This window comes from Eumetopias jubatus, unplaced genomic scaffold (assembly GCF_037043125.1).
Source record: "Eumetopias jubatus isolate StellerSeaLion01/CBP00866 unplaced genomic scaffold, mEumJub1_p1.0 scaffold_6, whole genome shotgun sequence".
Lineage (NCBI taxonomy): Eukaryota > Metazoa > Chordata > Mammalia > Carnivora > Otariidae > Eumetopias > Eumetopias jubatus.
Genome location: NW_028274812.1, coordinates 7,030,659 through 7,058,220, shown reverse-complemented (window position 1 = coordinate 7,058,220; position 27,562 = coordinate 7,030,659). Strand labels below are relative to the sequence as shown.

The following is a 27,562-nucleotide window of genomic DNA, read 5'->3' as shown; positions in this document are numbered from 1 at the left end:
GAGTTGACACAGCTAGCAATTACCCTGGATGCAAATCTCGGTCTGAGCTCAATCTCCTTTGCTTTCTGCTCCCGCATGCCACCTCTGACAGTATCGGTCCACGCAGACCAGACAGACAAACAGAGGAGACTGAGGAATCAAGTCAGCAGGAAAGTCTTCTCAACTGCTCCTGTTCAAGTCCAGGCATCAAGTAAACTGCTTGGATCAATGAACCTACACTCCTCTTTTGTAGAGAATTACTTTAACCTAGTCAGCATAGGTTTATTATGGACATCATTTAAGGTTAACCTTTGAAATGATCACTGAAATGATCATTTTTAACCTTTGAAATAAGCAAATATAATGTCCTTTTAAAATGGATACAAAAACAGCATCCAAGTTAAGGAAGTGTAGTTGACCACGAAATGCAATTACACATGCCAGAAGCTCATCAAATTCCGTAAAGCTGAGGATGTTAATATTGATGTCAAGCCCTTGAAAAGTTAAAAGCCACAATTAAAGAGATACAGAATGTTTGAATTGATTTTAAGAACTAACAGTAGTTCTTAACAGTTAGTTTTAAGAACTAACAATGTCCATCAGCGACATTCCTGATTATTTACATCGTGGGTAAATTTTTAGAGCAATAATAGTTATTGTGAAAGACATGCTAATTGTTCATCTTTTCTCAAGCCTCTTGAACATATAAATATGAAACTCAGTTTTGAAGTGTGTTCCATAAACTTTCTTTCAAGATACATTTTAACTATGTTTCATGTCATTTTTTTAAAGTGATCATTTATATCAGCTACTACAAAAATTTACAATAGTTTCCCATCAAATCAACATCATGATATTTATTTATAAAAAAACGACAGATTACAACTTGGTTTTTTCCTTTGCAGGTATGAGCTCTGTGGTCTGTAGCTTGATCTTTATGTCAGAATGCCAGCGTGCTTAACTAATAAGGTTTTTGCTTGCAAAAATGTGTATTATTCCACCAAATGGCGTAAGTTCCCTGGTAACTGTATTCCAGTAGGCACCGTCGGCCATCAGCTCCCGCGCTGGGAGACCGGGCCGGGTGGGAATGTGAAGGCTCAGTGGGGCCCTGCCTGGGGCACGCTGCAGGCCATCTACTCCAGCCACAGCCCCCACACAGCTGGCCAAGGCTGAATTAGCCTGTGAACCAGTTCACCTTTCTCCGCCCATCTTGCTTCTTCCCAGTCCTGTGCACAGGGCTTGGTCTCTAATGGCTAAGTTAAAAAAATAAATAGCCAAATCTTACACACCAACTTCTGTCTCCATATCCGCTTCTGGAGAACTGAAACTGCTCCGTGTCCTCAGCTTATACAGCAGCCAGCCTTAAGAAGCTAAAATCTCAGGGCACCTGGGTGGTTCAGTCGTTAAGTGTCTGACTCTAGATTTTGGCTCAGGTCTCAATCTCAGGGTCGTGAGTTCAAGCCGTTTTGGGCTCCAAACTGGTTGTGGAGCCTACTTAAAAGAACTTAAAATCTCTACTAAAATGTCTAAAGGTATCCTTTTAAAGAAGTCTTATATTTCCCAACTATTTTTGTGCCACCAAGACCTGATTTCTTTCATAATTACTTTTTATATTACAATCAATGCCCACGTAATTCCTCCCATTAAAACTAAAAGGTATTTGCCTACAGGAACATGGTCCCTCCTCACTCAAATTATTTCCTCTGAGCTAATACTTAGGGCCAGATATTCCCATTTGGATCAATGTCTCATTTCCAAAAGAACCATTTTTGTGCAAAGGTTTCCCAAGAAGAAAAGGATTATTAATAATAATCACTGTAATCCATGTGGAGATGTGTAGTATTTGTGTCGGGATCTACAATTCTCAAAGTATGTTCGTATAAATTAACTTATTTGATCCACATCAGGAATTAACCAAATTTAGGAAATTAAGGTCAAAATAAGTTACTTGTCCCAAGTGAGATAATCAATTGGTGGTGGATTCTGGAGCAAAAGCTTGTTCTTCGGACTCGCATCCAGAGCTTGTCTGCACTCTGTTGTGCCCCCTACCCAAGGGCACATCTTTGTAGGTAGAATGCATTCCTTATTCCATGCGGAAATGGAACACAGGGCCCTAAAACCTAGGGCTTGAGAAATTATAACTTTTGAAATTACCATTTGAAGCTGAAAATAAAGGCAGGGCAATGCTAGCTGGGCTTGGGGTTCTGGTGCACCCACAGCTGAGTCGATCCTCAAGGAACTCTGCATAATGAGAAGATGACACACTTCCCATCGAGAGAGACAGGGGTAAGGAGAGGCAGAGCTAGGTTTTGAACCCCCCAGTTCTTGTAACCTACACTACCTACCCAACTCGGGATTTGGAAAGGCCACTCCAGATAGACTAAAGATACTCCCACCTTAACTGTGAAAAACAGAGGGAAGATGGAAGGAAGAAGGAAGAAGCAGAGATTCTCTCTCCTTTAGCTGTTGGGGATGAATCACGTGGTAAGGATTTAGGGGATGCTTTCAGACCAGGTATGCAATAGTACATGCCTGTAAATCACTCTTGGATTAACCGTCTGTACACATTTCTATATCCGTGAGAGAGAAACAACCAGGAAAAGGCTTCACCAAAAGAGGCATTCTGAAAGAGGAGTTTTAAGCGAAATGGGAAAGTGATGTGAAATGAGGATTAGTTACCATTAGCAAAGGGGTCAGTGCTGGAACAATCTAGGATTGCAGCTTGCTGGGGACAGAAAGCCAATTTGTCTTGCTTGGAATAAAGTGTCTGTGTCAGAACAAGAAATCGAGGTCACTCTGCCGATATAAGAAAACCAAATACCAATTCCTCACCTACCTGGTAGGCAGCCTGCTTTTCTTTCTTTCTTTTTTCTTTTTTATATTTATTTATTTATTTGAGAGAGAGAAAGAGAGAGAGAGGGAAAGAGAGAGTGCTCTCAAGCAGGAGGGGCAGAGGGAGAGGGAGAGAATCTCCAAGCCAACTCCATGCTGAGCGAGGAGCTCAATGTCATCACCTGAGCTGAAACCAAGAGTTGGATGCCTAATCAACTGCACCACCCAGGAACCTCATTTTCTTTTTTCTCACTGTAGTTTATGAACAAAGAGAGGCCTAATTCCTTTTATCACAGGGAATTTTCACTAATAAATACAGAGAACAAGACAGGGACACATGGTGTGTGAGAGATGAATCTGACTGACTAAAGTTTAGGAAACATTACTGATTTCATCTTGCATTCTAGCATTGTAGAATGAGCCTAGCAGAATCTCAAGCCAAAGGAAAGAAAAGAATTTCAGGAAGGCTGAGCTCTCTCTGGGTTGTAGTGCTGCTCACCACACCCTCTCATTTTCATCTCTTCCCATCAGAAGAGCCCATGTCACTGACAGACACTGACACGCGGCCTGGGCAGGAGGAGAAGAGAGGCTGCAAGTGGGAGGTGGGGTCTCCAGTTCAGAGGCCTTTATCTGTACGAAGTGATCTTGCCTAGCGCGCAAGGTGCATGGTGTCCATCTGTGCCAGGGCTGGGCTGAGGTTTCTGAGATGCATGAAGCCACCAGGCCAACAGTTGGTGGGGTCAATGGAAATCATAGGTCATTGCAGGTCCATTTTACAGGAAATGTATAGAAAATAGAAGCTGGACAGTATAGAGAGCACATGGAAGTCATCAGAAGGCTTTTGCTGCAAGGCTTTTTATCCTGTTCTGATTACAAATCTACAACCATTAATGCAGTTGTTGGTACCAGTTATTTATTTTGGAATAAACCCTGCCAACAGTAATAAGATAAAACAGGAAGTATATATTAAGCACATAAGATTCTAGTACCGATGCCAATGGCGTGCGTGTTTTTCCCCCTCATACCAGGCAATTCTCAGACACCAATACATCTCCATTTTGGTATTATCTACCAGGAGACGGCATCAAACTGCACAGTTTAAGGACGACAGTCCTCTAAAAATATGCCTCCAAAATCCCATGTCCAGGCTGTCACCTGAACCTCTGACCCCCCTGCTATAGATCAGAGATTCTGACCCACCTTCTATAGATTGGAGGTTCCAATGACCCCCTCCTTGGGTTTGGCTAATTTGCTATAGCGGCTCACAGAACTCAGAGAAACATTTTACTTATTAAATTACCAGTTTAGTTATGAAAGGATATAACTCAGGAACAGTCAAATGGAAAAGATGCTTAGGGCAAAGTATGGGGAAAGGGGTGCAGAGCTTTCATGCTCTCTGAGTGTGCTACTTTCCCCAAATCTCCATGTGTTCACCAACCCACAAGCTCTTTGAATATAATCCTTTTGGGTATTTATGGAGGCTTCTTTACAAGGCATGATTGATCAAATCACTGGCCATTAGGGGATTGAACTCCATCACCAGACCCTCTTCTCTCCCTGGAGGTCAGATGTGGGACTGAAATTTCCAAGGGTTACAGCTCATGGTTGCCCCCCCAAACAACCAGCCCCCATATCTCATTAACATAACAAAAGGCACTTATTTTTATTTTTATTTTGTTCCTCTAATCACTTGGGAAATTCCAACGGTTTTAGAAGCTCTGAATGGACAAAGACCAAATATATACTTATTATAAACCACAATATTACAGTACAGAATTCTATTTCTCAAGAAAGTTCATGATGAATATACAAGTTGCATAGGGGTTACCCCACATTTTTCATCTACCAGAGGGACTTTTAAAATATCAGCCACCAGAGTAAGACCGGAGACACAAGCCTGCTGCAGTAGCATCAGAGTCTACCACAAAGTCCATGGTTATTTTAAGAATGCTGTGCTTGATTTTACAGAGGCAGCTCAGAAGGTACATTTGCATATTACTCAGTGAAGTGTGGCTTTTCATTTAGATCAACTGACTGCTCTAAATTAATTTGCTCAGTTTTGATTCCAGGTTTTCTTGTGCATGTACAAAAAGGTAAGTGATAGCTGTTAGTGTTAGTTTGCTTAGCAGAACTTCATGAAGAGTTAAATTGAATAGTCTCCTATTAGTGCCCCCACCATACGATGAAAATGGAAAATCTATTAATTCCAAAAATTGTCCAATTATTCTTTTCATGTAATTCACTGACTCAAAGTAAAGCTTCTGGAAGTTTATGCTCTTGATGGCAAAATATTTGACATTATTGTGAATTCTACTGTAATTCGGTTTGAAAGTTCAACATTGAATATATTCCTCGTTTTTAAAATGACAGTATGAATATATATTTTGATGGAATATAACATCATGGTTGAAAACAATGTCCTTACTAAATTTAGGAACTTGTGGAACATGCTTGAATTAATTGTGGTGTGCATATTACTCATAACTGTGTCAAACAAACTGTGATATTCCACCAATCAAAGCAGAAACTATAGCTGCCAAAATTTACAAATATTTTTACATGGAGTAACTGAACAACAGAGTTGTGACAAAACTGATGTTGGATTGAAAAAAAAAAAAATCCCTCTTCGGGGTGGCAGTATGCACTGTCTCTCTTTCCTTCCCATCATCAATCACATTTTTAGGAAAACTTCAGCCTTAAAAAAGACTACAAATATCCTACTGAAAGGTGCTAAAATAGGCCAAAATATGCCACACTGTCATAAGGATTATTTTGAGCTGAAGGCAACTGAGCAGAAGGACATATAAGAAAAGCTCTTCCCCTTCCCCTATTTGCCTAAAAGCAGGACATAAATTTGTGAAGGTCCCCCTCTTCCCCAGTAACCCCCCATCAGGAAGGACAGAAGTTAATCACTGGACTCTTATCAGCCCACAGACAGAACCAGAAGAATCTACATGACAAGTTTCAGGAATGAGCCCTTATCTTCCATTAGTCCCCCGTATATTTACCGTCCCACAATTTGCTGCTGTAGAAGTTAAATTCCTTTTCCTTTGTCTTGGCATGTCTCTACAAATTTATTGTTCTTTTGTTAAGAAGCTAGATGAGCCCAAGTTCTACCCACACCTTTGAGGTACTCATCTCCGGATACCCCCATGTGTATGTGTGATGCACATGTTAATGAGCTTCTGTCTGTTTTTCTCTTGTTAGTCTGTCTTTCATCAGTATCCCAGCTGGAGAAACTAGAAGGATAGAGGGAAAATGTTTTTCTCCTTCCCTACACTACAATAGTATTAACTACTTTACAAGAACCTTCTAAATTTGTTTGTATTTTATTTAAAATCAGTTTGCAAACTTTAAGGAATCAAAAGAAAGCTGAAGTCGCTATGTTAATTTCAGACAGAGAAGACTTCAAAGTTAAGAAAGTTATCAGGGTTAGGGGCACCTGGGTGGCTCAGTCATTAAGCATCCGCCTTCAGCTCAGGTCATGGTCCCAGGGTCCTGGGATCGAGCCTCACATCGGGCTCCCTGATCAGCAGGAAGCCTGCTTCTCCCTCTGCCTGCCGCTCCCCCTGCTTGTGTTCCCTCTTTCGCTGTGTCTGTCTCTGTCAAGTAAATAAATAAAATCTTTAAAAAAATAAAAAATAAAAAATAAATAAAATCAGTTTGCAAACTTTAAAGTATTTAATTAATGGAGTACCCTAAATCTTCCATCTTTTGAAGCTTAAAGTAGATATAAATCACTAAAAACAGTTTGTGAGAAGACATTTAAACTAAGCCCTACAAAAGTAAAGAAGAAATGATACAAAAGGTTTCCATTCTGGAGTCTATAATTGAACTCTTGGGATACTTCAACTTGTGGGAAGAGTTCTTTCATACAACTCCTACTTTTAATCAGATAAATTTATATTTCTATCATAAAGAAGTGAATTTGAGAAAAGCTTCTTATTTTGCTGCATCTAAATGTGGTAGAGCTTTCAAAACACAAATAAAAATAACTTATTTGGCAAGTTCTGTTTTATAAAAAAAATGTTTGTCAAAGAAAGGTTCTTTGAGTAAAGGAAAAGATAATACTTGGGCTAATAGTAATATTTATTCTGCCAGTAATATTTATTCATTTTTTTTAAAAAGTTAGAATTGAGAATAGTCTCAATCAAAATCTCTAAGCTTACTCCTAGTAGAGGGAGATTGTTCTCAAAAACATTACGGTCTACAGAGAAATATTAATTGGAGGTGGTAACAATTTCAAATGCTTTAGTCACACTACAGCTTTGAAGAAGACTACACGAAACTGTATTTCTAAATTTTTTAAAAAGAAAGTAACGCAACAATACATTTTGAACAAAATACTGAGTACATAGTGTTGGAGACAGATCGATAGTATTCTAAGAATAATAAGGAATGCAGGGGTTAGGGACGGTCATCATCATAAAGGCACAACTAATGGAGGAAAAGGGGGAGAGAGAAAAATCATAGAGACAAAGAAAGGGAAGAGTTTAGTGGAGTTTAGTGTCCAGCTTTTTTTCTCAACATGATGCTCATAGTTACATGTAGTTCAATTCATTTTCATCACTGTATGGTCTTTTATGTTCATACCACATGATGTCATTGATTGACACTTGGTTTATGTCAAGTTTTTAGCTATCATTAATGATGCTGCTATGAATAGTCCTTACATGTGTTTCTGATGAACATAAGTATGCATTTCTGATTGGTCTATACCTACAAGTGGAATCACTGGGTCATATGACAAGTGTACATTCATCTTCAAGGACGTACTGCCAATCAATTTTCTAGAATGGCTGCATCAGTTTATGAGCCCATAGTAGTATATGGGAGTTGCAGCTGCTTCATATCCTTATCAGAACCTGGGCTTGTCAGTCTCTTAGATTTTAGGTATTCTGTTGTTTGGGTACATCATAGTAACACACAGCAGTTTTAATTTGCATTTCCCACTTTCGAATGTTTATAAATCATTTGGATAATCTCTTTTTTCTATCAAAGTATTTTGTCCATTTTTCTATCGTGTTGTCTTTCTTATCAATGTGTAGAAGTTCCTTACACATTCTGAGCCCTTGATCACTTACATGTGTTGCAAAATTGCCCACTCTGTGGCTTGTCTATTCACTCCTTTAAAGTGCCTTTTGATAAGTTCTACATTTTAATGTAGATGAATTTATCAAACTTTTCCCTTATAATTGATTTTTTTTACCCTGTATAAGAAATCTTCCTCTACTTTAGAGTCACAAAGACTTTACACTATTTTATATTCTAGAGGCTTTCTTGTTTCAATGTCTATATTTACATCCATAATTCCACTTGATACTAACTTTAATGTATGATATGAGATAAGAAGTCAAGGTTCACTTTTAAACATCAACATTAAACCACTTTATCCAGAAGTATTAACAAACAGTCTTTTCTCCCATCTCTGTGATTCCACTTAATTACAACCAAGTGACCATATATATATATATATATATGGATCTGAATATGGGCACATGGCTTAAAAATATCATTTTATATCTGGAAAAATACTTATAATTTTCCTAAGACAAACTAAAGGCAGGACAGCTAAGCAAAATACTTCTGCAGGGAGGAATACACAAAAGACAGCAATCAGATGATTAAATGGAGCAGAGATATTCAGAGGGAACAAAGATGAAGACTGGTTGAGAGATACCACCACTTGTCATCCAGGACATGCTCTTCCCTGTGCCCTTAATCCTGGACATCTCTCCTGGAGGACCTCAGATGACATCTTAGTGAGCAGGGCTCCGCCCCCAGCGAGGAATCACCCTCCCGCTGGGGGGCCACAGAGCGTGTGGGCTGCTCAGTTGCTCTGGGTTTTCTTGTGCTCCAGAGCAGGTACCACGTCCTCCTCGGCTCCCCATCACAGTTGCTGCCACTGAAGCCTCCCCAACTATTTGTCCCAGGGAGCTCCTCTACGCTCCACAGCCCTAGGAACCTGATCATAGCCTCTCCTGTTAAGCAGTAGGGGCCCAAACAATGCCTTCTCTGGAGGGAAGGAATCACCCTCACAGAAACCCCAGACTAGAGTTATCCCTCATACCCCTCATTTGCTGCCTGCGTATTAGTTGGTGCCGTTAATCCCAAATAAACCAATAGCCACAACTCTGCAAATACTCCTTCAACATTTAACTTCTATTTGAAATCACCCCTCCTCAGCCCATTCCTATCTTCTAGCTACAATCTCTCTTTTCCCACAATTAATGATCTTTTTTTTTTTTTTTTCTTTCTTTTGAGGCAACGAACATATTCCCAAGGCCACACAGTATGGTCGCTAACTAGGGGCAGGGATTTTGCTGTCAGTATCATTGTGGAACAAACACAAATACAGATCCATGCTTTCTCTCCATTTTAAGAGCAATGTGACCCTCTCTGGGCAAGTAAGATACCCTCTTTGTACTTTATTTTTCTTATTTGTACAATGGGCATAACATTTATCTCAGAGAGGCTAAGTGATCAATATACATGCAAAATATCTAACAAATATCAACAGAGCAGTAGAAACTGTTACCCGTTGTTGAACCTCCGCTGTCCTGGGCAGTCCTAGCCTCGTGGAATATATAATTAGGTCCGATTATCTTGGTGTGCATATGGGTCTGGCCTGAGCATATATGAAAACAATCCTACACAGTCAGAAAATACCACAAAGAACACTTTCATTCAGCCCGGGAGAAGGAACTGGATCTGGAGACTGACAAGGGCAGCACCAGGTGTCAGAGTTTGGCTTTGGGAGTTAAGGTCTGGTCATTTCCTGGGTAACAGGTAGGAAGAAGGTGTGGCAGCAGACAATGTCAGCGGCGAGCGGACCGAGTGTAAAAGAAGAGGGAGTAGGCCAATTAGTGCATGCCTGGCTTAAACTCACACAAATTATTCCATGTATTTTTTCTTTTTAATGCTGTCTCAACCAAGTTAAAAGAATCTTTGGAAAGACATGGCCTAAAAAAAAAGAAGTTGGGGTCCCTGATTCGTAGGAATGACACACTGAGAAAGTCCTCGGGTGTTATCAAACTCTGCCCTGCCTGAGCCAGCCCTTTTCCACCACACCACTCACTGCCAGCATAGACAGCTGCCATCTGTTTGCCCCGCGTCCCATCAGCTGGAAGCACCTAGAACAGTTAACTTGAGTCATAGATGAGCTCCGCAAATACCTAGTGAGTGAACAGGTTGACTTTTCAGTCCTCCCTAATGTTAGAGGAGGTGCTGAGGATGGCAGACGCCCGCATGAATTCGCTTTGCCCATGATACCGGTGTTGGAGGACACCATTTCCACACACTAACGTGTGCACGTGACGGTGTGAGGACTGTCACACCCGTATGCGGAGAAGCCCTCAGTGCTGTGGAACTGTGTATCTGGATCTAGAAACCCTGGAGACTTCTTTTCCAGCATGCTGCAGATAGAGGAATTGAGGCCATGCTTTCTTTGACGTGAAATTTGCCAAATTAACAAAAAACAGAAACAAAAGGTCGTGACCCTTACTTCAATAAATAACTCTGATTGCACTCCAGGTTACTGAGATTATTGCTTGTTTGGTTGTAACTAACTCTACAAGCTGTGGAAGCAACAAGGGGCAAATCTGCAAATACTTATTTCTACAGGTCAATGGGAATAAATAGCTATGTCAATGGCGTTTGCAGAGGGAAAGGTAGGTCATGTCACTGCTTACCACTAAGCATGTCCTAGCCGGTAGAAATTTCCCAAGGGTATGAAATCAGCACAAATAATTTGCAGTGGAAATAATCTCTTGCTCTCACCAAATTTATAACCAACTGCTAATTACAAAGACAAAATTGCAACTAAAAACAAATGAACAAGGGGAGCCTGGGTGACTCAGTCAGTTGGGCGTCTGCCTTTGGCTCAGGTCATGATCTCCAGGTCCTGGGATTGAGCCCCATGTCTGGGCTTCCTGCTCATCAGGGAGCCTGCTTCTCAATCTCTCTCTCTCCCTCTGCCCCTCCCCCCTGCTCATGTTCTCTCTTTCTCTCTCAAATAAATAAATTAAAATCTAAAAAAAAAAAAACTAAAAACAAATGAACAAGCCACTTACATTTTTCTAAGTAAAATATTGCTAATTAAAAACTATGTGATTATTTATTTCCAATGAAAATGGACCTTAAAAATAACGTGTGGCTGTCAACGAAGTTCTAGGCAAAGCCACTTGGATGCTTTATGGAGACGGCTGCTTCCTAACCTCCACCATCAGAAAATGAACTGCTTAAAATCCAGATGTTTACAACATGCGCAGTTGACCTTAATGGATACAAAAGTGGTCCAAGAGGATTTGCAATATTGTCCTACTAGTGTCAGCGGGGGCTGGTGTGCACCCGCAGGAACAGTTAAATGGAAAGGTGAGGCATATGAATTTCATGCACAAGCATCTATAACGTCTCCAGGACACCCTGCCGATGCAGACCATTGCAGTTGAAATCTACAGGGTTCACTGCAGGAGAAATGAAGGTCACTGACTGACATTAAAACTGACACGGCTCATATTTCAAAGTATCAGTGTTGATAAACTATTTCTTCTGTTTTCATAAGCAACTGACCCCAAACGATACAGCTGAGAAATCTATATCCTAAGGTTGGACTTCAAAATTTGACTTTTCCCCTTACTCCTACTAACACTGTAAAACCCTCCATTGATTTCTGATTAAGTTGTTTCATTCAGTTTTGGAAAATTCTATTAAATTCAGAAGGTTTTTTTTCCCCCCCATTTGTTTATTTGTTTGATTTCTAAATTCCAGAATAATTACTAGGGTGTTGTATTAGTTACAGGTGTACAATACAGTGATTCCACACTTGTATACCTCACTCCGTGCTCATCATGATATGTGCACTCTTACAGAAGGGGTTTTCTAAAAGGAAAGTGTTCCATAGGAAAAGAACTTGCTTTCTGTTTGCTGCTCTGCATGAAAGCAGATTTACTTTAATTCAAATCGGTAAACATTGAAATCTCTTTGATGCAAAGGCTCGTGGGGACATGCAGCAACAGCATGTCTGTGCATCGGCCACGCCTGGACCCTGTCCTTGTGGTGCGTGCACCCCAGAAGGCAGATGGGCTTGTACAGAGCTCGGATGGTTCAGCTCTTACTGGTCTTCCAGCCGTCTTTGTATCTCACTTTACTGCTAGTATTTTCCTTTTCATATGCAAAGTTACCTTCCAGCCCCAGCAGACAGCCCTGCCTTTTACTCCACAGAGGAAACCCAGACCTGCAGGGGGTCAGGTGTGATGAGAGACGGCACCAACCCCAGGGACCTCAGTACAGGCTGATTCAACTCCCTCCTTGGGGTGTGACCAGATGTAATTTTTACAATGTCCTAGCCTCAATTTCTTCATCTTTAAGACAGATATTTGAATGATTTGAAATAAATTTAGTGAAAGAATTATAGGTAATTAAGCACTACCTTCCTTTTCATTTCAAAGAGCCAATGTAATTTCTTGTATGAGAGACTTCACCCATAGGAAGAACTCTCCATCCTGGAAGGGTTTATAGCAGTTCTCTCTCAAGAGTGTGCCACACACACTCTTTCAGGAAAGAAATCACTCCCAGCATACGCAGAAAGAGCTAACTCCCATGAGGTCTGGGGCACAGTGTGAAGTAGCCTGCTTCAAACTAGAAGACATATCTTTGAAGTTCCCTGTTTCATCTTAAAAAGGTAAAAGATATTCCATGCTACTCTGTAACAGACTTCTGTTTATTATGATATAAATGTGCTATTCTGATTTACCTCTCTCTGTAATGCTATGTAAAACAGACGCTCTGAGATTCTCCCCTACTTATATGAAACTATCTTTTGTTCCCGGCATGTTACATTACCTAGAGTATACAAGCTATTTCTCTAATAACAGAAATACATAGATCTGTCAGCACAAAGCAGGTCTCTAGTGCTATGACGCACACACACACAAAATCCAACACTTCTTCCATTACAGAACTAAAGCCATTTACTGAAAGAGGCCATGTTAAAGATTTCAGTTAAATTATATGTGGCTATATCTGGAGTCTCTGAAGATGCTCTTCAGACCCCGATGAATGTATAAAACCATCAGTTCCCATCTAATGCCAAAATGTCAAGAAACAGTTAAGTTGATAAAATATAACTGTTAAGCAATGTCTTGAAATTGGACAGAAAAAGAACTTGTATATTAATTCTAAATCACAGCATAAATGCCAAATATAACTAAAATTAAAGTGTGAATTGAGAGGAGAAGCCTAAGACATAACACATGTATTCAAAGGAAAGTAACTAAGATCCCCATTTTTTAAAATCTCTGTTAAATGAATGAATGAATGCATACTAAAATACTGCCAAATGATAGTTAAATCACTCTCCCCCTGGATACCAAGAGCAACTACAAATGGACTTTGAGATAAATCTTTACTAATCTCCAAACCCAAGTAAATCTTTTAAGTCTGCAATCCCAAGGCAGCATTACTTCAATAGGCTGAATGAATTTTAAGACAAATTTGAAAGCAAGAAAATTATAAAAATACATTTATATCAAACAACAATGACATCAAAAACATAAGTCTTCATTGGAAGAGTTGAGGAAAATTATAAGGTAGTACCAGTTCTTAGATTTAATGTCCTACTAGGAGCTGAGATTTAAAACCTGTTTCTGGAAAGTTAAATCTTGGCTGTGCAAACATGGTTATTTCTTTTAGTTTGTCTTCAGCTTTGTAAACTGAAGAACAGCGGATAAAGGTGGAAAAAAGTGCAGGAATTCACTAGGCAGCCTCAGAAGGAGCAAAGCAGAAGGGTGGGGATGAGTTCTTTCTTTTTGACAAATGGTATCATGCTAATAATTTCTCTGTTTTGTAATTTTCAAATTTTACATTTTAAATTCTAAGGATAATATTGCAAAGTAAGATTCAAGAAGCAGAAATACTGTTTTCTCCCAGGCAGGGTACGTTGCAAGATACACATACTGGTCAGGGAAAGCACACAAATCTCACCATGCCATTGGCCCTGTCATTTTCGTACGGCAAAGTACTGCCACTCCTAAGTCGAACTGAGCTATCCAGGAGTGTTCTGAGCCTTTCTGATGGAATTTCTACTGGAAATACGTAACAAAATTATGATGTAAGTGATGAATCACTAAATTCTACACCTGAAACTAATATTACACTGTATGTTCACTAATCAGAATTTAAATAAAAACTTGGAAAAAAAAAAGGAAATACATAACAATATCGCCGTTCTGCCTTCAAGTGCTGTACTTTCTGTTCTTGGCTCAAGTTTTTGGTTGTTTTTTGGGTTTTTTTTCTTTTTGTTCAATTCACTACTTTTCGTTCATAAACGTAAGACTATCAGCTGATAACCCTGAGTGGCTGCAGATCAACTCACTACTATGGGTGGAGGGAACCACGTGGCTGGATGGCAGATGGGAATCTGCTGGTTCAGGTAAAACCTCAGGCTGCTGTGGTTCTCAAATAGCTCACTTCTCTAAGAGAGGGTTAAATATTTTATTATTTTTATTTTTATTTTATTTGTTTGACAGAGAGAGAGAGAGAGAGAAAGAGCATGTGCAAGAGCAGGGGGAGGGGCAGAGGCAGACTCCCCGCTGAGCAGGGAGCCGGATCCCAGGACCTCGGGATCGTGACCTGAGCCGAAGGCTGATGCTTAGCTGACTGAGCCCCCCAAGTGCCCCAAGAGAGGGGAAAATATTTTATATACAAGGTAAACTCGAAGGACACAAACCACATACCTGAATAAAATGTTAAGCCTAATATCTGGAAATGAATAACACATCTATGTTAGACACATAGACCTTTACATATTACAACCACAAATGTGGGCTGTGGAAACAAGCGTCACTGAAAACCTCATCTTTTATTTCTGCATTTGTCAGCAGGCAGGACCACAAACAAGTGTTTTCTCAAATGATACAATCGATTTATAAGCTGTGAACAAGCACTGTTCCTACCTCTTGCAAGCTTTTAAAACCAGCCAGAGCCTTATAGATGACCTACTGCAATTCTCAGACTTGATAAGGAACCTGAAGGCCTAAGAGATTATATTTTTTTCCTAAAGTCAAAAAGTTAGCTTAGTGGTGCTGGAGACCCTTGAATATGTTATTAGACACTTATTAAGAACGTAGATGAAAGATATATTAATCTCTTTGTATACAAAGTTGTATGTTTGTAAAGCACAACAATAAATAAAATTTCTACCTTGCAACCAATTTTCTACAATCTCTTTTAGAGGAGAGAAACAGAATGAATACTTCCTAACTCATTCTTTTTTTTTTTTTTAAGATTTTATTTATTTATTTGACATAGAGAGAGAGAGAACAAGTAGGCAGAGAGGCAGGCAGAGGGAGAGAGAGAAGCAGGCTTCCCGCGGAGCAGGGAGCCCGATGCGGGACTCGATCCCCGGACCCTGGGATCATGACCTGAGCCAAAGGCAGACGCTTAACTGGCTGAGCCACCCAGGTGCCCCTTCCTAACTCATTCTATGAGGCCAAAATTACCTTAATGCTAAAACCAGACAAAGGCAATACAAGAAAACTACAGACCCATACCTCTCATGAGCATAGATGCAAATATCCTCAACAAAATATTTGCGAATCAAATACAGAAAAGCTTCAAAAGAATTATATACAATAGTCAAGAGGGATTGAACCCATGGATGAGGAGCTGATTCAACACTCAAAAATAAATTAATATAATCCATCATAGACTAAAACAGGCTAAACACCAGACTAAGAGAAATTTCACATGATAATATCAGTAGACACAGAAAAAGGTATCGACAAAATCCAACACCCCCATTCATGATAAAAACTATCAGAAAACTAGGAAAGAAACCTGAAGCTTTCCCAATAAGATCAGGTACAAGGCAAGTGGGTCCTTTCTGGACCACTCCTTTTCAACATCACACCGGATGGCTTTGCTAATGCAAACAGGCAAGAAAAAGAAATAAAGGGATACAGATAGGGAAGGAAGACATGAAACTGCGCATGTTCACAGATGACGTAATAATCTATGCAGGTAACCTGAAAAAAGCCACAGATTAATTCCTGAAATAATAAGCAGTAACAGCAAGCTTGCAGGATACCAGGTTAATATGCAAAAGTCAATCACTTTCCCATATGCCAGTGACCAACAAGTGCAATTGAAATTAATCCTCTGGTTTTAATCTATTATGCAGTTAATGATGGCTAATTTGACTAATGATGGATGATTAGGGTACATACAAAAATAAATAAAACAAACATAAAATATAAATAGATACCCCCAATTTGTATTTTCAATTCTGTAATTAAATAACTTGATTTATCTCCAGGAAGATGTGATATTTCAAAATCCAAACCAAAGAAATACATTGAAACATATATTCACAGGTCAGAAAACCTTATATGAATAAAGGACAGATATTTAAGTGAATGAGAAAGTAACTGCAGAGTCAATCTTTTTTTTTTTTTCAGATTCTTCCTAAAGCTTTCATACTGAGAAAGTTCTGCATTTTTCTCTCACAACAGAAAATGCAAATGAACCAAAAAAAAAAGAAAAAAGAAAATGCAAATAAGTTAGAAATGCTCGAACTTGCCAATAAAAAAAAAAAACAACAACAGATATTAATGACAAAAGTAATCTCCTTCAGCAAATAATCAAAAACTAAAACTATGAACATAATACTGGAAAAGATGCAGTCAGGAGCCCTCTGATAGGCAATCATGGTCTAAAATGGAAATAAACTTGGCGATACGCATCCAGAACCTTAAACATGTCCATTAACACTGACCTTCTGTTACCATTTCTATGACACTATTCTTAGATTCGAAACAAGCAGTCGATGATTTTTGGAAAGGGATATAGATATAAGGGTTACTTAATTTAATATTTTTAATTAGAAATAATTCAAATCACCAGCAATAGGGAAATGATTAGAGTATTCCCAAATGTTGAAATCTTAGGTACCTATTTAAAACAACAAAAAAAACAAAACTTGTTTTCATAGGATATATCATAGCAGGGGAAATTTCTCATGATGCAATGCGAAGTGGAAAAAGCCAGATACAAAACTACCTATACAATATGATTACATTTTGCACCTGCCCCCCACCATGTATACATGCAAATACTTAGGCAAACTCAAGATGTTGGAAAGAATTAAACCAAAATCTTACTAACCATGAGGGTAAAAACATCCTTCTGTTTTTTTTTTTTTTTTTAGTTTTTTTGTGAGTGAATCACTTCTAAATTAGAAAAGAAAGCATTTGCAGGAAAAAAAAAAGAAACCACAACAATCAGCAAAGTACAACATAAAGTATTGGTGTGTCTTCATGCAGGTTTTTATGAAATCCCTATGTATGAATCCTTCACTGTAAGAGGAGAGGGCTTCTTCCTTTATTTTACACACAGACTATTCCTCTGCTCCCTTATATACGAAGGGACCTCATTCAGTCAAGTGGTTGGTTCCACACACACACTTAAATCTAATTGAATACAGTAACTTCTATTTATAAAATCCCCTCAAAATAGACGAAAAATTTTATTGCAACAGACAATATTACTTTTCCAGCAATCATCTCCCTGTGCATCTGGGAAGTGGCTTGTTTCTCTGGGTGGATGTTGTGAGTTACTAATATGAAGGCTATAGCCTTGCAGCAGGAAGCATGGAGAGCAATGCTCGGGGTAAGATAGTACGATCAATACTACATATCTTAATGCCATCTTTACCAACTCTAATGGAAGGTTTTTAAATATTGGCTGGCAGGCTGCATTCTGACTTAGAGAAAAACTCCTTTCTCCTATGAAAGACTGAGACGTGATTTTAATTCCTCAGTGCTTGCAGAGCAGTTGAGCTCTCAGTTTTAGGACTCCCCAGCTCCCTTCCTGATATACCAGACAAATCAACTGTTCTTGCGAATTGAAAACATTAGCCCGTTGCAATCATTCACCTTATGGGGGTATATTGGAAAGCTGCATTTTAGGCAAATTTGTGGTGTTCCCTATCACAGCAGGAACTTAAAAAGGCAGCAGCAGCAAAAAAAAAAAAAAAAAAAAAGCCTCATTTTTAATCCCTTGGATACAAATTTGTCTAACAGATGCTGTTAAGGATTTTAGGCTTCTATTTGTCAATATTTTTATTTAAATTTATTAAAGGATACAAGTGTTATGTTAGGAGTGTTAATAATACCCACTAACCACTAAATCACAGAGCTTAAGGTAACTTTAAAAGGCCACCTAACACTCTCCCAAGACCAAAGAGACACAACACTGAAATGCTGAGCGTATTTATCTGTCTTTGTTTAAAAGTCTGGAACAAGGAAGATTCTTTGACTTTATTCATCAATTCACTTTGGCATTTTACTAAAAGCTCTTCTTGATATCAGGGCTAGGATCCCTCTATTGCAATTTGAGCTTCTAGCCAACCTCAGAGAATGTGGAATAAAGCTATTTTCTGTTCATCTGAATAAAGTAAGGAGTTCTACTCTCAGCCACCAACTCTGAAGATCCAAGAGGCTTGGGTTTTTCTACTTGGTCTTTGCCTCCCGACCTGAAATTCAAATCTAGTCCTTATCCCTGGTTTTCGTAACACAGTGTCTCCACATTTTCTTTCCTCTACTGAGATTAGACATAGCCGGGTCCCAAACTAGCTATATGCTTTTATTTTGGGTGTATGAATATATGTGAGGCCCCACTATAAACACTGGGCAAGTTATATGGGAGAACTGAAGTGTGTGGAAAAGACATTTTAATAAAATGTTGGGGCACCGGCTGGCTCAGTCAGCAGAGCATGTGACTCTCAGTCTTGGAATTGTGAGCTCGAGCCCCATGTCGGGTGTAGAGATGGCTTAAAAATAAAATGTTATGGATCATATATTCCAAGAATGAATAGTGCTCATAAATTGTTATGGCATTCCTAACACTTATTTTTTTAAGATCACACTACTTTTAGACACAAGTTATCTCACTTATATCTTTAGCATACTATTTGGCCACTGACCACATTAAGGATTTGGCACTTTAAAAAGTTTGATTATAGTGAAATATACCCATATTGGGTGAACGGCATCGAAGCTTTGACCATGGACCACACTAAAGATTTGGCATTTTAAATAATTTGATCATACTGAAATACACTCACATTGCATGAATGGCGTCGAAGCAAAGCAGACACTCCTCAAGAAAGAGAAACCACTGAGGAGGTTCCCACGAGAGGCCACCACTGGGAAAGCAACCTGTGGAGGGTGACGGTATTTCCGAGCCTTACCTGACGTCGGTACACGTTATGCAGGTGATGTCTCGACTGTTTGTCGTAATCAGGTTCAAAGCTACTGACGTTTCCTTGTCAGAGGTTGGGTGTGCTCCACATTTAAAGAAAAATTCCTAAAAGAATGAGAACTCTGTGAGAAATCTCAGGCATGGAGCTCAGCTGGCCATTTCCCATCTCCAAACATTTTCACAGTGAACAATCTCTTTGGCCAAGAGAGGGAATCTATTAGTAGGTATGAGTTAGAAGTAAGTCCACATCAAATCTTTGGAGGGAAACTAATACCCTCATGCCAAACTAGTCTGCAATCCCCTTGTTAGGAGGGTCCAAGTGTCTCTGTTCATCTTCCTTTGCTCTTTCAGCTCTGGAGCTGGGGAAATGCTCTGTGACTCTGGTTTAGCGATGTCCTTCCATGATAAGTGAGTCTAGTAGAATAGCACAATGTCAGTGCAGGAGGAAGCCTGAAACAGTATCTCACAAATGAGGAAAGGGAGACACTGAGCCATGAAATGATTTGTCCAAAGTCAAACAATCAGAGGTGAAGGCAGGAAGTAACCAGACTTTCTAAGGGGAAACCCAGGGCTTTTTCCATGGCCCGCTACACAATCGGTCAGTTAACAGCAAGGATGTGATACGGAGTAAAGAATCGAGGGAACACTCCTACGAATAAGCATGTTCGAACACGGAGACTTACACAGTAGCAGAGTGTGACTCTCCTCAGACACTTCCCCAACCATTTTCGGCCTCTGTAGAGGGTCCCAGAATTCCCTGGGAGACTCGGACCATGCCCCCCCACGCTAAGCAGCAGGGAATGTTCTACACCTGTACTTGTCTCCTTAATTGGCTTCGCCAGCCTTGTCCTGCACACTTGGCTTTTCACGTAGGTCACATTCTTTTGATTGCTTATATTCTCCCTTCTCAACCCAAATCTTCTTTTTATTTTTCTTCATTTCTTTCCCTTGTTATTTCTCCATTTGTTCACACACCCCTTTACCCTTGGTACATTAAGGTGCTCGGCACAGTAATTGCTCTACCTCTTGCCTGACAGTCTTTACACCTTCCACAATAACCACATCCATGAAGTGAAGTTCTCTGCTGCGGCAAAAATCCAACACAAGTTTATCACTGGACAACGGAAGAGCACTTGCACACCACACCTCCATTCGAGTATAACTACCTGGAATATGGACAGTAGTTCCCCTTGAAACGCTAGACTCGACCTTTTATTACAGCTCCAGATATTAAATGTTTTTGACTTTGTGGGACTTTGTGGGTCCTTGTTGAGCTTTTCAATCTGCATGGTAGTCTGAGAGCACCCACAGACAACATGCAGATGGACACCTATGACTGTGTCCTAATACAACTTTATTCATAAAAACATTTGGAAAATGGGATTTTTGTCCACAGGCCATCATTAATGGTCCACCCCTGATATAGACTCTGAAGTATTATGGAATCCCTTATTCATATCTGTATCTTAACAGTGCCCCTCAGAGAAGAGGCATTAGATATATTTTCTTAAATGAAAAAATCAGTAGGTTTATTCAACAAATTCTACCATTATCCCTTTATACATTTGACAGCACCACCCTTCATTTATTCTTTCCCAACTTATAACCCAACTAACCTCATTCTCCTCTGACCTGAGATACAATGAGTAACACCTGTGGCTCTCAAACACCCGTTGCACCAGAATCACCTGGTGGAGGGTGGGGGTTGTTACGCTAGACGTTGCTGGGCCCCACACCAGAGTTTTCTAATTCAGTAGTACCGAAGTAGGGCCCATGATTTGCATTTCTGCCATGTTGGCAGGTGATGTTTTTACTACTACTCTGGGAACCACACATTTGAGACTCATCAAGTTATACTGATATTGGTGGTATAGAGAGTAACTGTTTATTCTCTCCGAAGACAACAGCTGTAACACACCTCTGCTTGTCACATCTGAAAATGATGCCATGTCTCAGGTAACAGGTGTTACTCTCCAAACATCTGAAGTGTGCCACTGTACAGAGAAGTGTCCCCAAGCCAGCTGTTTGGAGCCCAGGGTGTCCTTATTTGCAAGTGTCCTACCAACCCCAGATGGTATACCTGTTAGCCGGAGCCACTCCTGCCTGCAGCAAGTGGCATACAAGTCATCCTCCTGCAGTCCCCAGCCCCCCAGATGAGGGTGTGCCAACAGTCTCACTGTAATAGACAGGGTGGCCGGTGCTTCTGATGAACGCCTGTTTAGGTGTGTCCAGGCGTCGTAGCTATGAGCCCAGGTCTTTCCCTGGAGTGGCATGGAAATCGTACTGATGGCTTTCTTCTCTCTTTTTTTTTTTTACCAGAGAATGCTACCCTCTTCATACGACCTTTTGAAATGTTACAAATCCTTCAAAGGCCAGTTCAAGGATGTTAAGAAAAAGATTTAGAGCAATTCCTGACTGCCAAAACAAAAAGCGTGGAGGACAGGACGGACCCTTATGAAATACACTGAGCTAGTGGCTGTGACTGTTTTCTGCAGATGTGGAAGAAATCCCACTTGTAACACAAAGTAAGTCCTCCAAAACAGCTGAGCTGGCGGGGCTATTGAGAAGGTATTTCACAAGCAGATAAATAGATAGTATTTCTGTTTTTTCTTAGCTTGCAAAAAACTGCCGGTAGATGTTCAGCTAACAAATCACAAACTGTTCAAATACCAGATAAAATCCAGCCAGATAAAAGCCCAAATCCTTTTTACTGGGGGGAAATGGATGTTTATAGATAATAGTATAAAAAGTTACAGATATTCGGAAAATTCCAGTATTTCACATGGGCTGATAAAACTAAAATACAAATTATCAACTCTGTATATTAAAATTAATGTCCCATCAGTGAATTTCAACACTTTCCCCACCAATTTTTAAGAAAGGAGGTTCTTCTGTAGTGCTAGAGTAATTGGCAAGACCGGCGGAGGGTCTGAGACGTCACCCTGTGTGCAGGCTCACACGTTAGCATGCCACAGTCTTGCGGTTGCTGGCGAAGACACAAGACTCCTGGGTCAGAGACAAAGAACTGCGGGGCTCGGAGCTCAGGCAGAAAAAGGTATGGACATGATGACCATGTCAGTTCCCCTGCTCCCCAACAACTATGGGCTGAAGCGGATGAAAAACAAGGTGCTACAAGTAAGTGGTTCTGAACTACATACAGGGGAGGACCCTGAGCTTAGGGAACCCAGATCTTTAACAAGGAGCTTCAAGCAAACCTTCCTTTTGCCCTGAAGGGCAATACTGTCTTCACTATAATGGATAATAAGCAGATCTCTCTGCGACCTCCTTGAAAAGATCATCCAGAACAAGAGGGTAGTAGGCGCCTCCCTCACAATGTGCAGAAATGCAAGAGAATCCTGGAGAACTGTCTCCCTATAGAAGTGACACCTTTTCTGACTAATCACTGGTGTGATCCGGTCATTTCCTGTCCTATGCCATCAGTGGGCTAAGATGTTGGTAGTCTTTTGATATTTCCATTCTGCATGCAAAATACACAAACAATAAAGCAGAGCAAAACAGAAAACCTTTAAAAAAAACTCTACCTTGGGTAGGACATCTGTCAATCCTAGTGAAAGGAATCCTAGCTCCCTTAAATGTGGGTGAAGAAAGATTCTCTTAGGGGCACATCCCATCTTTTACTAATGCTAGCTCAAGATAAATCAGCTACAAAAATAGAGACACAAACCAAACCAAACCAAAACAAAAACAAGTCCTATAAAATTAAATGAATTCTTCTACCTACCCAGGAACTATAGTTCCCATGGGCTGGCTCTTTTCATTTGGATCCATATACTCAATTCTGGGAAGCCATAATTAATTAGGTATAGAGTTAAAAGGTATGACAGTAATTGGCCAGTTTTTATTTTTTTCAATGACAGTATAAACTATTTAATAAATGGACCCAGACTAAGACTTTGAAAATGAGCTTGGCTTTATATTGCAACCATGTTAAATGCTATATAAGTGTTTTCCACTATCCAGCAGAGTTATATTCTTTAAGTTCATGGAAACATACTCACGTTTTTACCATTTCTATAGACAAGGCTATGATTCTTTCCCTCTGCTCTTACTGAATTATATTTTATCATAACTCACCTGTCTTTCATTTTAAACTATAGAGGCCTGACCCATAAAAACCAAAAGTATACACCAAGGGAAGACCTGTGAACATTTCAGCTGTTGGTGGCATTCCCAGAAGTCACCCTCCTCTTCACTCCACTCTGCCACCTGACTTCTGACTCAGACCAGTGTCTCTCACAAAGAAGGAAATAACAGTAGGTATGGAAACGAATAAATAAGGCAGCAAAATCTGAAAATAAATTCATGCCAAGAACCCAGTTGTATAAGAACTTATAGGATTGGAAGCTAATTAGTCAACTCCAAACACAAATTAATGTGTTCCAAATTTCTGACAACTATTGTCCGGAAAGCCTCACATATCCCAACCACAAGCTAGTTACACAAATCTGAAGAAACAGCAATGAGACCGGTCTTCTTTTTTGTTCATGAACCTTCTAGCAGCTTTCATTGAACTTCCCAAAGTTAATGGTGTTTACAGATACTGCTTCACCATCATGTTTCCCAAATAAAATATTGTGTTTGTCTTTACAAAGCGTTAAATTTGAGTTAGTCTCCAAATCTTTCTCAGTTAATATGCCCCAAAGGAAGCACATCTTTCTCTTGATAAAATAAAAGGGTCACACAGTTTCCACTAGAAGGTTGCAATAAATCTGTGGTTTGTACTGAACAAGAAACTGGCCATGTGCATGGGTCAGAGTCAAGTTAGGGAAACACGGCCCATGCCGGGGAAGCTCAGCTGCAGGAATTTAATGCTGAGATCAAGTTACAAAGGTGGTGGAAGCACCACAGTGTAGGAAGGTGCCCTGAGATCAGCAGCACTGGGGCTCTGTGGGAGGACAGAGGGAGGAGGTGGCTAATTGCTGGAAGCTGGGAGGAGGAGAGAGAGGCTGCCACTGCCAGAAATGCTTCTTTAAAAAAAAAGTTTTTTTAAATGGCTTCATTTATTTATTTGACACACACACACACACAGAGAGAGCGCATGTGAGAGAGCATAAGCGGGGGGAACGGCAGAGGGAGACAGAGAAGGAGGCTCCCTGCAGGGCTCGATCCCAGGACCCTGGACCTGAGCCAAAGGCAGATGCTTAACTGACTTAGCCTCCCGGCGCCCCCAGAAATGGTTCTTGAAGAGAAAGCAAAAAACACCCTGGCTTCTGCCTTCTCTCTGAACTCCCAGCTCCCACCAGGCCTCCCCTGGGCAAAGCCAGCCTGAAGCAAGGAGAGGGAATCTGGGAGCTGGTGTTTGCCATGGCCAGCCCAACAGCCCAATACACCACACAGAGAGGGGAAGGGCCGGGGATTCTGGAAGCAAGCGGCAGGTGACAGGTGCACCTTTCAGAGGCAGAGCCAGTCTGTCAAGTCCAAATTCTTCCATTTTCACTTTGTCAGTTGGTGGTACATTCTAATCAGCCTCAATAAAAGAAACAAAGCTACATTCATATATGGTTCTGTAAAGTGTATTAAATAAATATACACAAATATTTATTACCTTTGTGTATTGAGTTTAAACTCAAATAGACCTGTTAAAAGATTAAGTTTTCAAATAAGAGGGACAGTTGTTACTATTTATGAGAAAACTGGTAATGAACATGTTACATCTCTGTCAAAGAGGTCCTCACGTTTACCAAGTTACGACAGACAACCTGTCATTTAGAATCAGTCTAAAGGTGTCTCACAGCCCTAAAACTTCTGTCAATAGCCAGCAACAAACAGATATCCCCACTGCAGGCTCTAACAGTTCCTCATCTGGTTAGAGGCAGATTCTTTTGTAAGGAACAATTGATAGTTTTAAGTCTTATTATCCATTTAGAAACTTCATTATTCATGTTAAAATTATAGCTTTAATTTTTCTCTAAGCTAAAACCTAACAGAGCATAACTGCCACACTCTTCACTTGGTACCTAAGGAAAGTTGGTAACTGTTCCCCTTGTGACTTGATAGCATTTAGCCTTCATGCTAAAGTATTACACTCACTTTCTGTTATATAAATCCAGAATGTGGTTACATTATTTTGGATACAAAATAACTATGCAACTTGTTAGATCATATACTCCTTATAGACTTTGCTAATTTAACAATGCCAGTCATAACATTAGGTTACACCTAGTTAAACAAATAAAATCTCAAAAGCTAATGAGTCCGTTTTTGTGTTCACTAACAAGTTTGTTTTCTCTTAATAAGGTGTTAACAAAGCCTCTAGATGATATGCAAGGTTTACCCGGAGAAAGAAAATCAGTATACTCCCATACAAAGGAAAACTGTGCCAGATCTTTGCCAAGAAGGACAGTTGCTGCCTGTCCACACCACGACCACTGCCAAAGCCTTAAGGAAGGCTGTATGCTTCCCCCATGGCCCTGCATGGGTTAACAATGAACGCATGCATTATATGCACAGAAACTCACATGCCCTGCAGGTGTGCATGCACACGCCAAGCCCATTCTAAGCAGCAGAGAGAAAGTCTTCAATGTCAAGCCAGCAAGCACATGGCTCTCTAAGTTCACCATTGGTCAGGTCCGCAGTATTTCCACTTCCATATCACTACAGCTATTGTTAAATTTCAAAGTATTTTAGAATTTTTATCTTGTTACCAAAGTTTAAAGTATAAAGTGGGTCCATTTCCTGGGCCAATGTATAATAAGTAATACAAATAAAAATGAAATTCCAAAATCCAAAAGGCTCTGAAAACACAAGCTTTTCTTTTCTTTTTCCCTCTAAATATGCCATTAACTTTTATTTATGGCAAAACCTGACATGCATGGGCATGACATTATTTCTAGTCTGTATTTGCCCAACTTAGTTTGACTGTTCATACTTTTTACTGCAAGATCATTGTTTTTTTATTTGTTTGTTTAATGATAAGGTGTAGGTATATGGTCCTCCTAATATTTCAGAGTTAAAATGTATGAATTAGAAGTTTCTCAACCTGAAACACTTCTGACTCCCATGGTAGTAGATAAGCAACTGATTCTACACCTAAAATCATCTTAAGTTCTTACTGATCCTGCAGGACAAACCTTCAAGTACCAGATACCATCGTTTCCTTTAATCAGGGCAATGGTAGTTTGGGCTCAGTCCACATGAACAGTTTAAGCCTGCTTCAGATACCTATATAAATAAACCCATGTGGACTTCACATGTTTCCCAGTGCTACTAGATAGAAACAATGACACAGATTTTAATGCCACATGCCTTCAAGAAGTCTAACTTCAAAATCAAAGCTACCAATAGCACCATGCTTATCTTCCTCTTCCACGTCTGGACTGGGAGTTCTTCCACGTGCCTGACTGGAAGTTTATTCTACTGTAACATGCTTGGTCATCATGTGCCTTTTATCATTTTAGGAATAAAAGGGCAGTGGGGTTGTTGAACAAGGCATTTCAAACGATTCCTGATGAGTAAACCAGAAGATCTGAAGTCATTATGGATGCTTAGGAAATGCATGGGTTTATATACATGACTTTGTTCAGACAAGAAAAAAACAGAACAACAAAAAATGGAACTCACAGATATAGAGAACAGATTGGCAGTTACCAGAGGTGGGAGAGGGATGTGATGGGGTGGGGGCGGGGGGTAAAACAGGTGAAGGCAGCCAAATGGTATAAAGTTCCATTTGTAAATAAACAAAGCCACTGAAAATGATTCTCCTTCCCACTCCAGGTAATTGGTCAGACATGCTCAGATCCTTGTACCTCCCTTTCTCGTCCCGCGTCTGGGGTGCACAGATGGCCAACTCAGTCAGAACACAGCATTCCCCCAGTGCGACCATAGAGAGAACCTGTCTGATAATCAAGCCAGTTTTCAGAAGAGAACAGAAACAAGAGACAGAAAGGCAGAGTTCTGGCGATGGCATTTGTGCCCTGGATCCAGGTATATCTGTTTTCCTGGTTACATAAGTTACTATATCTTCCGTAAGTAATAGCCATGCTTCCAGGGATTTTTTTTCCCCCCAATGTTTACTCATCAAAAAAGTTTAAAAAAGAAGAGTAAAGAAGAGAAAAAGAAAGGAAAGGAAAGAGAAAAAAGAAAAAAGAAAAGTGCATTATTTCTTCCTGGCCCAGCCTTGACCAGGGTCTGGAGATTCAAAGGTAAACAAAATCCCTAAAAGAATCCATAAGCCTAGAGGAGAAAGACACTTCAACAAACATTTGCACAAAATAAATTTAAAAAAAAAAGTGGTAAATGCCTACAGATGCCTGAGCCATGGGCACGAGAGAAGGATGGCCAGCTTAAGGGGAGAATGAGGTTTTGCTTTTGCTGCGTTTTACAAGGTAAGGGTTTGCCAGGTGGAGACGGTAGGGGAGTGAGCATGGGAACAACGGTGAGCAAGAACTCATGCTGGGGGTTCATACTCGCTAAGTGCCCTGAGCTTGGGCAGGACAGCAATGGGAAATCTGCGATTCTTAGTGCCCGTAAG

At 40.1% G+C, this 27,562-nt stretch overlaps 1 protein-coding gene across 1 annotated transcript in view; it reads right to left on the bottom strand.

The window, feature by feature from the left end:
• The window catches only part of PRKN (parkin RBR E3 ubiquitin protein ligase), a 1,301,937-nt gene that overhangs the window by 545,667 nt on the left and 728,708 nt on the right, over positions 1 to 27,562 (bottom strand). Inside the window, exon 6 of the mRNA XM_028103346.2 lies at positions 19,061 to 19,176. Within this exon, the coding sequence (XP_027959147.1) occupies positions 19,061 to 19,176 (116 nt within the window). The remainder of the gene's footprint in view (positions 1 to 19,060; positions 19,177 to 27,562) is intronic.